Source organism: Carcharhinus amblyrhynchos, chromosome 8, assembly GCF_965287045.1.
Source record: "Carcharhinus amblyrhynchos chromosome 8, sCarAmb.v2.hapA, whole genome shotgun sequence".
NCBI classification, from domain to species: domain Eukaryota; kingdom Metazoa; phylum Chordata; class Chondrichthyes; order Carcharhiniformes; family Carcharhinidae; genus Carcharhinus; species Carcharhinus amblyrhynchos.
In genome coordinates this window covers 50,689,223-50,703,882 of record NC_137331.1, presented here as the reverse complement: position 1 = coordinate 50,703,882, position 14,660 = coordinate 50,689,223, and the positions used below count along the sequence as shown (strand labels likewise).

At 43.4% G+C, this 14,660-nt stretch overlaps 1 protein-coding gene across 1 annotated transcript in view; it reads left to right on the top strand.

Annotated features, from left to right (window-relative positions):
- The window catches only part of LOC145346371 (uncharacterized), a 186,621-nt gene that overhangs the window by 122,706 nt on the left and 49,255 nt on the right, over nucleotides 1–14,660 (top strand). The window contains exons 10-11 of the mRNA XM_080193530.1: nucleotides 949–1,058; nucleotides 11,694–11,768. Coding sequence (XP_080049656.1) covers nucleotides 949–1,058; nucleotides 11,694–11,768 — 185 coding nt within the window. The remainder of the gene's footprint in view (nucleotides 1–948; nucleotides 1,059–11,693; nucleotides 11,769–14,660) is intronic.

The following is a 14,660-nucleotide window of genomic DNA, read 5'->3' as shown; positions in this document are numbered from 1 at the left end:
AATACAGTGCCCTCTAATTGTGAACTCACCCACAAGAGGAAACATCCTTTCCACGTCCACCTTGTCAAGACCATTTGGGATCATACATACTTCAATCAATTCACTCTTCATTCTTGGAACTCCAGTGGAAACAAGCCTAGTCCTGCTTGTAAGACAACCCATTCATTCCGGGTATCAATCTAGTGAAAAGGTAATCCTGGTAAAAGGATGCACCCGGTGATTGCCAGCTGCATGCAGAGTACTGACATCAATTCATTTGGAAGACAATTTGTGTCAGTGCTGCCATTTTTAAGCAGCAGGCTCAAAGCTATACTCTTGTAGTCTTGCATAGCAGAAATAGCATGAAGGATCCTCTAACAGTGTCACTTGAAGGGACCAGTAACTACTTACAAGTTTGTTGCTGGACTATTTCTTCTAGTTACTGGTGCAATTTTATGTGTTTTGATGTTTTCTTAGACTTGCCAAAGTTTCAAAAACGTACAAGAAGTGTACCCTGGATTATTCTTTAATGAGTGTTGTGGCTTACATTTATCGTGAACTTTAGTCAAGAGCAAAACAAGACTCGTCAAGGTGAAATATATCGGCACATTTAGGATCAATCTTGAAAAGTGATAGGTAGTTAAAATCTTTTCTTACTTAGTTTGTAGGAACCACATATGTTGGAAGAATAAAAATGACTATACCGAAAAGGTTGAATGCTCTGTTACTTTATGCGCATAGCTAATTTAACGTAGAAAAAATATTAGTGTCAATAGTCCTGATCCAGAATACGTTGAAATACAGGGAATTGTTAGCAGTTGAAGTAAAGTTCTCAACTAGGAAATTGGGATAATGCAGTTGCCATTGGGGAGATAAATGGGAAAAGTTTAAATGCTATACTAGAAATTGCTTAACTTTGAGATCTGCTTCATTTTAAGATTTGTCTCTGTCTTTGGTCTACATCCACAGTTGCAAGCTCAGAAAGAGGCTGTGGAAGCTGTGCATAGAGATAACAATCGATTCCAAGAGGAAAATGAGTTAATGGTCTTAAATGTGAATAAGTGGATCTCAGAACAAGGGTGAGTACATTTTATTGTTGATTAATCATATGATGATGGAATCTTACAGCTCAAAGGAGGAGATTGATGGGCTACATAGTGGCACAGTGGTTAGCACTGTTACCTCACAGTGCCAGGGTTTAATTCCAGCCTCGTGTCAACGTCCATGTGTAGTTTGCACATTTTCCCTGCGTCTGTATGGATTCACTCCAGGTACTCCGATTTTCTCTACTCCAGAGATGTGCGGGTTAAGTGGATTAGCCGTGCTAAGTTGCCTCTTAGTGTCGGGGAGATTAGCTAGGTTAATACTTGGGGTTTTGGGGATAGGGCCTGGATGGGATTGCTGTCAGCTCAATAGACGTCTGCACTGTAGGGATTCTATGAAATGGCAATTGTCTCATCACATGTATTCTTTGAAGGGCTATTCACATAGTCCCACGCCCTAAAGGGTTGGCACAATGGTTAGCAATGCTGCCTCACAGCACCAGGGATCGGGATTCGATTCCTGGCTTGGGTCACTGTCTGTGTAGAGTTTGTACATTCTTCCCATGTCAGCATGGGTTTCCTCCAGTTTCCTCCCATAGTCCTAGTAGACGTGCTAGTTAGGTATATTAGCCATGCTAAATTCTCTTTCAGTATACTCGAACAGGCACTGGAGAGGCAATTGGATAATTTTCACACTAACTTTGTTGGACTGTTAATGTTAGCCTGCTTGTGACACTAATAAATAAACTTCAAACTTTCCCTGCCCATCTCCATAGCCCTGCACAATTTTTCTCTTCTAGTATATATCCAGTTCCCTTTTGAAAGTTATAACTGAATCTGCTTCGACCACCCCTTTTTCAGGCAGTGCACGTTAGATTGTCTGCATAAAATAAACGTCATCTTCTCTGCCTGTTTCTTTTGCCAATTGTATTAAACTTGAGTTATTGATTATCAATATGTTTGCCAGTGGAAACAGTTCCTCTTGAACTACTCAATTCAAAGACCTTCACACTTAAATCTACTACTTGTACTCACACTCTCATGGGCTACCTGACCATCATAGTTATTGCAGTGCTTATATTCTGCAGGCGTTGTTTATTTAAATCTTGATGTGTAACATCCAAGCTTGTGCTAAAGGCTACTTTGGAAGTGACTGTTTAAATGGGCAGCTGTGTTGGTGTAACTCTTTAACTGATCATTTAATTAGAATATTATTGTATATTTATTTGTGGGATTTGCAGTATGTTTTCGTGCATCATTTAATGCATTTGAATTGTTTCTCTTTATTTCGCATGGAAACTAATTAAGATTGTGAAAATAGATTAATTCTTCTGCAATTTGTAAATATTCAGCACAGGTAGTCCAATTTCTATTTATTACATTTTCTTTGATTGTCTTAAAATGCTAATGCAGAAAGAACTTGCATATATGTATAGCACCTTTCAAGTAGCACAGCATTATATTGCCAAATAATTAATTTATAAAGTGTAGTCAGTGCTGATATGTAGAAAAACACGGAAGCCAAAATGCACACACAAGGTCCCACAAAGAACAGTTAATTAGAATCATAGTTAATTAGAACCTATAGTGCAGGAGAAGGCCACTCGGCCCATCGAGCCTGCACTGACAACAGTCCCTATCCCCGTAACCCCCTGCTAGTCCCCCTGACCCCAAGGGCCAATTTAGCACAGCCAATCCGCCTAACCTAATTAATCTACTTTCGATGATGTAAGTCGAGGAAGGTACGATGGCCAAGATACCAGGAGACTATCTTCCTCTTCCTATGTGCTATGGAACTTTTAAATCCACCTTAAAGGACATGATTTAAAATCGTATCCAGAAGATTCACCTCCAAAATACAGCTCTCCTCAGCCTGCACTGATGTGTCAACGATATTCTTCTTTATCTTGAATTCCCAGCCCAAGGGAAGGTCCAGCCCACAACTTCACGATCTCCACCATAGGACAAAGAGGCAGGTTCCAAAGCCTCCCCAGCCAGAACAGAGATTGAAAGCTCTGCTGATGGCACCAGTTTGATTCATGTTGGCTGTTGCAACAAGGAAAAGGACTGGCAAGCTATTCCATCCTTCACTCCCCTCGAAAGACAAAATGAAGCTTTGGAGTTTAAATCAGCCTTTATTTCAAGCTATATCAGGGAAACCTATTACCATGCATGCGGTGTACAGACTCCCCGAACAAAGGAATACAACGACAATTATACCTTCTGGCTCATCTGTAAGTAATTAATATACAACAATCAAAATTATACGTTCATTCAAAAGTAACCAATATCCAATCCCAATTGATAGTTCTGGTTATTTCATTTGTTTCCCAGAGTAGTGACTAGCCAATTACAACAACTCCACACTTACCTAATTACAATATCCAATTATTAACATTGTACATACACAAAGCTACATTATCAAAAAACACATGTCTTAAGGTCCTTGACTTTCTGACTGGTAGTAATTTGTAACTTTTATCAAAATACACAGCATTCTTGGTCTGTTATTTGAAGCAGTGATTCATGTAGTTGCAGCCCTCTTTTGTCTATCAATGCCCTTTTGTTCATTGTTTTTGCACTGTACCTTGCAGCTCAAGCAGTTTTCCCAATCTTTGTTTCATTGAATGATTTTTATCCCTTCCAGTCCTCCCTATTAGCCTTTGGTTGTATCCAAAAGGACCAATTTGGTGTTGAAAATACCTCTTCAACTCCTTCAGATGACCAATCATCCTAAACTGCCCTGCTGTAAAGATCAGCCCCTACCTTTCCCAGCTTTCCTGGTTTGTGTAGGACTAGTGATGTATTTTCCAACTTAACTATAGTTGTGGTTCCTGGTGATTGTCGTCGACAACAATCTAACACATCGCCCATATAGCGTTAATCCTGTGGCTATAGTCACACTCATCCTTAAAATCTCCCATCAATTGATCAATCTGCCAACTGGATTGTATTAGTCTGGTGGCTGAGCAGGTAGTCAGGCCTACTTTGCATCCCCAGAGACTCCAACACAATCTTGTGGACCTTGGTGGCCTCCTGCAGAACCCTTCTGGCCATTTTCCTCAGAGTATTGTCAGTATACAATGAGTCATTCATCCACCAGGCACAAAATACACCCCATAATTCTCTCTGGCAGATGGAAGCTGCCCACTGTTATTGCAGATGAGACATGACCTCCCCTTCACAAAATCATGCTCCTTTATTCTTCCTACCAAAGTGCATAACTTCACATTTTCCCACATTATATTCTATCTGCCAAGTTTTTCCCCACTCAACTTATCTATCTTCATCCCTTTGTAGGTTCTATGGGTCCAATTTTACCATTGCTTTGTGTCCATTTTCGGGCGCAAAAACATGGTAAAGTTGGGTGTGAGGCCATTAACGCGATACACACCCGTGTCCATACAGATTGCCATTTTACCGAAACCCAGGAATGGTGGCAATTTGATTCATGCCCAAAACGGGCGCAACGAAGATTTAAATGCATTTTCATGCATTTAAATTGAATTAATGAACCGCCCGCCCAACTTTATCAGCATTTCCTCCTTTACCACCGTGTTTGCCAATCCAGAGCCGCACCGTAATGGACTTGCTAAATAAAAGTCTGAATCAGGTCCTCCAGCTGCTGAAGAGCACATTCAGTGTTTCCAACGGCTCTGTGGCTCAGATCAGTGGTGGGGGAGAGGAGGTATGCGGGTCAGATCATTCTCTGGTTGGGGGGGAGGGAAGTGAGGCCAGATTGTTGTCTGGTTGGTGGGGGTGGGGGGGAGGTGGCGGGTCAGATGTTCCTCTGGAGCGGGGAGGGGGAGGGGGTGTGGGGGAGGCCAGTTCATTTTTGGGAGGGGGGGCAGGGTTGGCAGTGAGTGAGGCCAGGTCGTTGTCTGGAGGGGAGAGCGGGGTGAGTGAGGCCAGACCACACTTTGTGTTGGGGGGGCAGGGGACGGGGTGAGTGAGGCCAGATCATTGTCTGGGGATGGGAGGAGGGTGGCAGGTAAAATGGATCTGTGGCGGGGGTGGGACAGATGGATCTGTGGTGGGGGGAGGCATATGGATCTGTGGTGGGGGGAGCGTCAGATGGATCTCTGGTGGGGGGATCAGATGGATCCCTGGCAGTGGAGGCAGATGTATCTCTGGTGGGAGGGCAGGGGTGTCTGCTGCCACTCTGCGGGCAATTGGTAGAGGGAAGGGGCAGGGGTCGCGATCAGTCTGGGTAATGGGTGGGTGGATAAGGGGGACAGTGATGTGTGTGGGTAGTGGGGGGGTTGATAAGTGGGGCAGTGATATGTGTGGGTAGTGGGGGGGGCGGTGATAAGTGGGACAGTGATGTGTAGTGGGGGCCATCGCTCTTGCTTTTCAGCCCCGGGCTGCTTTCTCCACTTTCTGTGGCTTGAGAGCAATCTGACACAGGTGTGCTTTTTCAAATTTTTTTCTAACTGCGCATGCGCAGTTCAGAGCTCCAATCGTTACGGCCGCGCTAAGCCCCACCCATAGCGTGAATGGGACTGGCGACGTTTTTTTCAGGCTGAGTGCATATGGGGGCGCCTAAAAGCAGATTTCTAAATTGGATCTGCATCACACCCAGATTGAGCACTTAGAATGAAAATGGTAAAGTCGGGCCCCCTGTGTCATCCTCAACACTTGCCTTCCACCTATTTTTGTGCCATCCACAAACTTGGCAGTAGTACATTCACTTTCCTTGTCCAAGTTATTAATTGTAAATACTTGTGGCACCAGCACTGATCCATGTGGCACTCCACAAGTTATAGGTTGCCATCCTGAAAATGTCCTCTTATTCCAATTCTCTATCAGTTAGCCAATCATCTATCTATACCAATATACTACCCCTAACACCATGGGTTCTTATCTTTTGTGCAGTACCTTATCTCCCCCTTTTCAAATCCATCATGAAAATCTCCAGTACTGTTTCTGTGAATCTGCTGTCTCATTGTTCCAGCCTCTTCATTCTCAGAAAGTCTTTCCCAACCACGTCCAGCACCTGCTATAGCCAGAGTGCAGCTCCCATTTAAAAAAATACAAGCTGATTTTGAGAACTACAAGCTAATTTTAATTGGTGCTAACCTCTCACAAACTTGGGCTCCTAGTGTGACTGCAACCATCCAGCACTGAATTTGGTGCTGCGTTGTACACAGCAATCAGGACAATCAGCAGACAAAACAAAGTTTATCTGTCATTTACATCCATTCCTTCGGGAATGGGGTAATCATTTATCCCGAACCCCATGTGTAATAACCCAGCTTGTCAAATTATTAGCCCTCAGTGTTATTTGACACATTATTTTTTATTTGCCACAGTGGCTTTTTGATTCTTAAAGATTCAGTTTGGCCATACCTCAAATTTCTTGGATTATAAGAAATAGAACAATGAGCGTTCATATCCATAATGTTCACAAAGTAAGCTATAGTTTATTTTCTCTAACAAAGGTAACAGAACCAGTAAAGTGTCTGTTTTATGTTAAAATAATAAATGAAGGCAATTTTGGCATTGAAAAATATTTTTGAAATCACATTAAATGGAATCTGATTATATCTACTAAAGGTTTATGATTATTAGCTGAAATTTTTAATTGGATCATTGATATAGAATTGCACTTAACTTAGAATGAGCTGACTCAGCCCATTATGTCTGTGCAGCTCTAACTTTTCTCCCCATAACCCCGCAAAATGTTCCTTTACCAAGTATATCCAGTACCTTTCTGAAAGTTACTACTGAATTTGCTTTCACCACCTTTTCATCGAAAGGATTCCAGATCATTATATCTGACTGAGTAAATCAAATTCTGCTCATTTCACTAGATTCACTAGTTTTTTTGCTAATTATCTGAAATCCATGTTCTTTCCTTACTGACCTTCCTGACACTGGAAATGGTTTTACTCTACCTCTCATCAAAATTCCTCATAACGTTGAACACCTATATCAAGTCTCTTTTGGACTGTCTCTGCGCTGTGGAAAACAATACCAGCTTTATTAATCTCCTGACATAAATGAAGTCTCTTATTCCTGGTACTATTCTGGTAAATCTCCTCTGCACGTTCTCCAAGGTCTTGACCTTCATTGTACATTCTGGGGCCCAGAATTGGAAACAATACTCTAGCTGAGATCTAGTCAGTGATTTATAAAGATTTGTCATAAGTCACTTTACTTTGTATTCTCTCTCTCTCTCTCTCTATATATATATATATATATATATATAATATATTATATAATGTATATAAATATATATATATATAAACGCAAGGATCCTGCATGTTATTTTAAAAGTCTTAACTTGTTCTGCCACCTTCAAAAATGTAGCGGAATTCCTGCACATTAGAGATTTGAACCATGCTTTCCAGAGTACTTGGTAAAAATGGCCATGATTTTCAGTTCTTGAGAATAAGATCCTTGCCATCACAACCACATCATGAACTAGAGAGGCGGTGCTTGTTGACAGACTGGAGGGACTGATTGTGGACAAGTCCCCAGGACCGGATGGAATGCATCCAAGGGTTCTGAAAGAAATGGCGGAGGTGATAGTGGATGCCTTGGTGATTATTTTCCAAACATCGCTGGATTCCAGGGAAGTGCCGGAAGATTGGAAAACGGCTAATGTTACGCCGTTGTTTAAGAAGGGTGGCAGGCAAAAGGCAGGGAATTATAGGCCAGTTAGTTTAACGTCTGTTGTAGGTAAAATGTTAGAATCCGTGATCAAGGAGAAAATAGAGAGGCATCTCGAGGAGAATTGTTTGATAGAGCAGGCGCAGCACGGTTTCGTTGAGGGGAAGTCGTGTCTGACGAATTTATTGGAGTTCTATGAGGATGTGTCTAGGGTGGTGGATAGAGGAGAGCCGGTGGATGTGGTGTTTCCTGATTTTCAGAAGGCGTTTGACAAGGTGCCTCACAAGAGGTTATTACAGAAGGTCAGGGAGCATGGAGTTGGGGGTAGGGTGTTAGCGTGGATAAAGGATTGGCTATCAAATAGGAGGCAGAGAGTGGGGGTCAATGGGTGCTATTCGGATTGGCAGTTGGTGACTAGTGGAGTGCCCCAGGGGTCGATGCTGGCGCCTCAGCTATTCACCATTTATATAGATGATCTGGAGGAGGGAACCGAGTGTATGGTGTCGAAATTTGCTGATGACACCAAGATTGGTGGAACGGCAAATTGTGCGGAGGGTGTGGAGAGTCTGCAGAAGGATCTAGATAGGCTGGGCGAATGGGCCAGGAACTGGCAAATGGAATTTAACGTTGGCAAATGTGAGGTTGTCCACTTTGGTAGGAATAATGGTAGGAAGGACTATTACTTACATGGCGAAAAACTGCAGCAGGCGACGGTGCAAAGGGACCTCGGGGTCCTTGTGCATGAGTCGCAAAAACCCAACCTGTAGGTGCAGCAGGTGGTCAGGAAGGCAAATGGGATGCTGGCCTTCATAGCGAGGGGGATTGAATATAAAAGTAGGGAGGTCTTGCTGCAGCTGTAGAGGACACTGGTGAGGCCACAGCTGGAGTACTGTGTGCAGTTTTGGGCGCCGCACTTACGCAAGGATATTTTGGCCTTGGAGGGAGTGCAGAGGAGGTTTACTAGGCTGATACCGGAGTTGAGGGGGTTGAACTATGAGGAGAGGCTGAATAAACTAGGCTTGTACTCGTTAGAGTTTAGAAGAATGAGGGGAGATCTCATTGAGACATATAAGATGAAGAATGGGATGGATAGGATAGAGGTGGAGAGGCTCTTCCCGCTCAGAAAGGACAGTAGGACTAGAGGGCACAGCCTCAAGATAAAGGGGGTGCGGTTTAGAATGGAGTTGAGGAGGAACTTCTTCACTCAAAGGGTGGTGAATCTCTGGAATTCTCTGCCCGTTGAAGTGGTGGAGGCTGCCTCGCTAAATATTTTTAAGATGCGGGTTGATAGGTTTTTGATAGGCAAGGGGATTAAGGGTTATGGGGAGAGGGCGGGAATGTGGAACTGAGACACGACAGATCAGCCATGATCTTATTGAATGGCGGGGCAGGCTCGAGGGGCTAGATGGCCTACTCCTGCTCCTATTTCTTATGTTCTTATGTTCTTAACAAATCAATTGATATCTTGGCATACTTATGGCATGGCTCATAAATAGTAATATTTTTCCCCTCACTGAGCTCTCCCCATCCGATCTGCCCATCAGATCCAATCAGCCAGCTCAGGTGGTCACAAAGGATGACAATATTCAAAGGTGCACAATCTCCTGATCAACATTGACCTTTCACTTCATTGAGTAATGGCTAACCTTGATCTTTCACTTCATTGACTAATGGCTAACATTGATCTTTCATGTCATTAACTAATGGCTAACCTTGGGAGTCTACTCGAGCAACAGCATGTAATATTTGGATTTCTGTTGACATCCCCAAAAGCAATTAGCCCCTGTGTGTGGATAATGGAGTCCATCAGTGCACTGAGTGGCATCATGTCTCTGATTTATGAACGCATGACCTCCTTCATTGAGAGAAGGGAGATTTTGGTCAGTTGGAAACTGACCAAAAAACGTAGTTCAAACAGATTATTCTTCTCATTAGTATTTGCAGGGTTTTGCTCCATGCAAATCAGCTGTCATATTTGTGTTCAGATGGCCACCTTTCAAAAGTTATTAGCAGGCTGCAGAATATTTTGGGACGTCCTAATGTAAAATATACTAGGTAAAGAAGGTCAGGGGACATGGAGTTGGGGGTAGGGTGTTAGCGTGGATAGAGGATTGGTTGTCAAATAGGAGGCAGAGAGTGGGGGTCAATGGGTGCTATTCGGATTGGCGGATGGTGACTAGTGGGGTGCCCCAGGGGTCGGTGCTGGGGCCTCAGCTATTTACCATTTATATAGATGATCTGGAGGAGGGAACCGAGTGCAGGGTGTCGAAATTTGCTGATGACACCAAGATTGGGGGAACGGCAAATTGTGCGGAGGGTGTGGAGAGTCTGCAGAAGGATCTAGATAGGCTGGGCGAATGGGCCAGGAAATGGCAAATGGAATTTAATGTTGGCAAGTGTGAGGTGGTCCACTTTGGTAGGAAGAATGGTAGGAAGGACTATTACTTACGTAGCGAAAAACTGCAGCAGGCGACGGTGCAGAGGGACCTCGGGGTCCTTGTGCATGAATCGCAAAAACCCAGCTTGCAGGTGCAGCAGGTGGTCAGGAAGGCGAATGGGAGGCTGGCCTTCATAGCGAGGGGGATTGAATATAAAAGTAGGGAGGTCTTGCTGCAGCTGTATAGGGCATTGGTGAGGCCGCAGCTGGAGTACTGTGTGCAGTTTTGGGCGCCGCACCTGCGCAAGGATATTTTGGCCCTGGAGGGAGTGCAGAGGAGGTTTACTAGGCTGATACCGGAGTTGAAGGGATTGAGCTATGAGGAGAGGCTGAATAAACTAGGCTTGTACTCATTAGAGTTTAGAAGAATGAGGGGAGATCTCATTGAGACGTATAAGATGATGAATGGGATGGATAGGATAGAGGTGGAGAGACTCTTCCCGCTCAAAAAAGACAGTAGGACTAGGGGGCACAGCCTCAAGATAAAGGGGAGGCGGTTTAGAACGGAGTTGAGGAGGAACTTCTTCACTCAAAGGGTGGTGAATCTCTGGAATTCTCTGCCCGTTGAAGTGGTGGAGGCTGCCTCGCTAAATATTTTTAAGAAGCGGGTTGATGGGTTTTTGATAAGAGAAGGGATTAAGGGTTATGGGGAGAGGGCGGGAGGGTGGAGCTGAGCCACGACAGATCAGCCATGATCTTATTGAATGGCGGGGCAGGCTCGAAGGGCTAGATGGCCTACTCCTGCTCCTATTTCTTATGTTCTTATGTTCTTAAATGCAAACTCCTAATTATAATCAAGAGCAAAAAGAAATAAGGAACAGTTTAAAATTAGCTAAAGAAATGTAGGAATTAAGTGGTCACTTTGCAGAGCTCTGCACAACTTTGGATACCAGAGAAAAGTTGCATTCGTATCTGAGCTATATCACCAACCCAGCGCTCAACAGCTCAAGGCTGAGGCCATACTTTGGAGGCCAGTGCCAAATTCCTGCATCCATTCAGTAGTCTCCATGAGAGTCTCCCTTCTCTCAATGAAAGAAGTCATGCGCTCATAAGTCAGAGACATGATGCCACTCAAGGCACTGATGGAATCCATTATCCACACACAGGTGCTAACTGCTTTTGGGAACTTCAGTAGAAATCCAAACCTTACATGCTGTTGCTCTAGTAGACTCCCAAGGTTAGCCATTAGTCAAAAGCTAAGCATAGTTGGGCCTGTCCTCAATCCTCCAATGGGGACTGGACACAGCTATCACTGCCTCTGATACCTGTTTCTGCTCTTCTGTACCATGCTCATGTATTGATGCCATTTTTATTAACCATGCTTCAGTGTCCACCAATGTGAGAGTAAGAAAGATTTCCATTGTTCAGACTAAACCTGATCACAATAAGAAAAGTACTCCTTAAAAGCATTAACATTTTTGAATTTGAAACAAAAAAAATCTTTAAATTGTCAGTTATATAACGTAATACTTTTAGCTTTTTGTACAATCACGCTGGTTATTCTTATCTGAAAACAAAACAAATGTAAAAATTTGTGTTTGTTTCGTTCATCAGTAGTATAGATTTTTTGCTATTCTTTGATAATTATAGAGTAATATTATATATTTTACTCTTTATAGGATTGCAAATGAAAATTTGGGAACAAAAATCAAAAAACAAAACCAACTTGTCTCCCACTTAACTGCGGAAAAGATGTAAGCAACCATATACTTCTGCAAATAACAAAACCTGTAGAGCGTATAATATATTCCTTCCTGGTTGGAAAGTAATTAGCACAAGTTAAATATTACAAGTGAAGGTAAAAAAGGATAAATGCAAACATGTGGTTAAAATAACTTATTTAATGGTGTTTTAGAAATATTGTTACATATGTTTAAATTATCCAATGCTTAAAATACAAAGAAATGCACTGAAAATATTTTGTAGCCTGGCTACTGAGTTGGTTAGATTGAAGGTTATATTTAAGACCTGTAATATGTTAATCCAGGAGTGATTAAATTCCTGAACCAGCTGTTCTGCTGATAAGTATGTTGTTTATTTCTCAATTAAACTGGCAAGGAGAATTAGGAAACTTATTTAACCATGATTAACTGAAGTACTTGAAAATTACTACTTACATTTCCACTGGAAAGAAGGAAATTTGGTATGAATTCAGTCCCCTGAGGAATGTCATAATCTAAAGGCTCCATTTCTGATTCATGTAAGAATGAAAGTTCATCTGAATGTGATATGTCACTATGTTTTAAGAGTCAATCCAGACATTTTCTATCACCACAGTTTCTCACCCAAAATGAGCAGTACCATGTGACATTACGAGGTAAAAAAGAAGGCCTCTTTCAACAAATTAGGCAAGCTGTCCATCACCTGTCACACCACCACAGGCAGCTCGCCCATTACAACTTTTGAACTTTGCTTTTTTTTTGCCTTGCCGTCAGCAATCCTCAAGTAATTGCTAGGCTGGGGGAATTGTGGCATGGGAGACAATTGTGGCTGGTAAGAGTGCTGTGGGAGCCCTGGCTCCAAAGGAATCCTTAAAAGAAAGTTAAATCTGTTTTTTCTTAATGGCCAAGTCCTAGCCCCCATTTAGAACTGGAGAACTGAGGGAAGGTGGCTCAGTATCTGCTCTGCTCAGGAAACACAGTAAGAAGTCTGACAACACCAGTTTTAAGTCCAACCGACTTATTTGACAGTAAACTCACAAGCTTTCGAGGTTTGCCTCTTTGTCAGGTGAATGGAGAGTACTGGCCTCAGACAGAGCATGTAACAGCACAGACAGTTTACAGATTACTGATTAGAATGTGAATCTTTACACCTAACCTGCTGTTCAAGTCTTAAAGCGGCTAACAAAGTGAGCGGAAGGAACATTGGGCACAGGTTAAAGAGATGCGTATTGTCTCCAGACAGTACGGTAAGTGAGGTTTTGCAAACGCAGGCAAGTCATGGGGATTACAGATAGTGCGACGTGAACCCAAGATCCCTGTTGAGACCGTCCTCATATGTGCGGAATTTGGCTATCAGTCTCTGCTCAGTGACTCTGCGCTGTTGTGTGTCGTGAAGGCCGCCTTGGAGAATGCTTACCCGAAGGTCGGAGGCTGAATGTCCGTGACCACTGAAGTCTTTGCCAACAGGAAGGGAACAGTCTTGCCTGGTGACTGTCAAGTGATGTTCATTCATCCGTTGTCATAGGTCTGCATGGTCTCCCCAATGTACATGACTGAACTGTCTCCAGTGTTTCCTGTTAGTTAGCCGATCCTCTATATGTGCTGATATATTATCCCCAAACCTTGAGCTCTTAACTAAGCATGGTCCGACTCCAACTACAAATTCAGAGAGTGGTATCCTTTACAGTAGATGAACATGTTAGCATTTAGGTGCAGTTCATGCAAAGTGTCCCCGGGCCATGGGAAGCCCACAACATGTGCTTTACCTACTTCTCTCTGATCAGAAAAACCACAATGAAGTCCCCTTCCTGGCATAGTGTTTCTTGCCACTCTGATGCAGCAGTGGATGACAAATTGCAAGATGTTACAGGTATAGCCTACTTCAGCCTGGAAGGATCCCAATGCAAAGAACTCCATGGCCATAGTCACGTTTACAGCCTCTGCAGCTGCACCATTAGTCTTTTCTGAGATTAGAAGTCTCGTTGAAAGATGTGGCAAAGCTCTGCATCTTTCATAAAATGCAAATAGTGCTCATATTTCTCCTGGCTTAGGTTGAGGTAAGAGAAATGCTCCTGCAAGATCTTAGCTTTCTCCTTATAAGAGATCCATTCCCCTCCTTTTCCCTTTTCCCTTTTCCCGTTGCAAACAGCTTTGCCTTGTTTTTGTTTAATCTCACTCCAATGTGCAGACCAGATGGTAATGATAGCATAAGAACATAAGAAATAGGAGCAGGAGTAGGCCATCTGGCCCTTCGAGCCTGCCCTGCCATTCAATAAGATCATGGCTGATCTGTTGTGGCTCAGTTCCACATTCCCGCCCTCTCCCCATAACCCTTAATCCCCTCTCTTATCAAAAACCTATCAACCCGCGTCTTAAAAATATTTAGCGAGGCAGCCTCCACCACTTCAACGGGCAGAGAATTCCAGACATTCACCACCCTTTGAGTGAAGAAGTTCCTCCTCAACTCCGTTCTAAACCGCACCCCCCCTTTATCTTGAGGCTGTGCCCTCTAGTCCTATGTTCTGAGTGGGAAGAGCCTCTCCACCTCTATCCTATCCATCCCATTCATCATCTTATATGTTTCAATGAGATCTCCCCTCATTCTTCTAAACTCTAACGAGTACAAGCCTAGTTTATTCAGCCTCTCCTCATAGCTCAACCCCCTCAACTCCAGTGTCAGCCTAGTAAACCTCCTCTGCACTCCCTCCAAGGCCAAAATATCCTTGCGTAAGTGCGGCGCCCAAAACTGCACACAGTACTCCAGCTGCGGCCTCACCAGTGCCCTGTACAGTTGCAGCAAGACCTCCCTACTTTTATATTCAATCCCCCTCGCTATGAAGGCCAGCATCCCATTCACCTTCCTGACCACCTGCTGCACCTGCAAGCTGGGTTTTTGTGACTCATGCACAAGGACCCCGAGGTCCC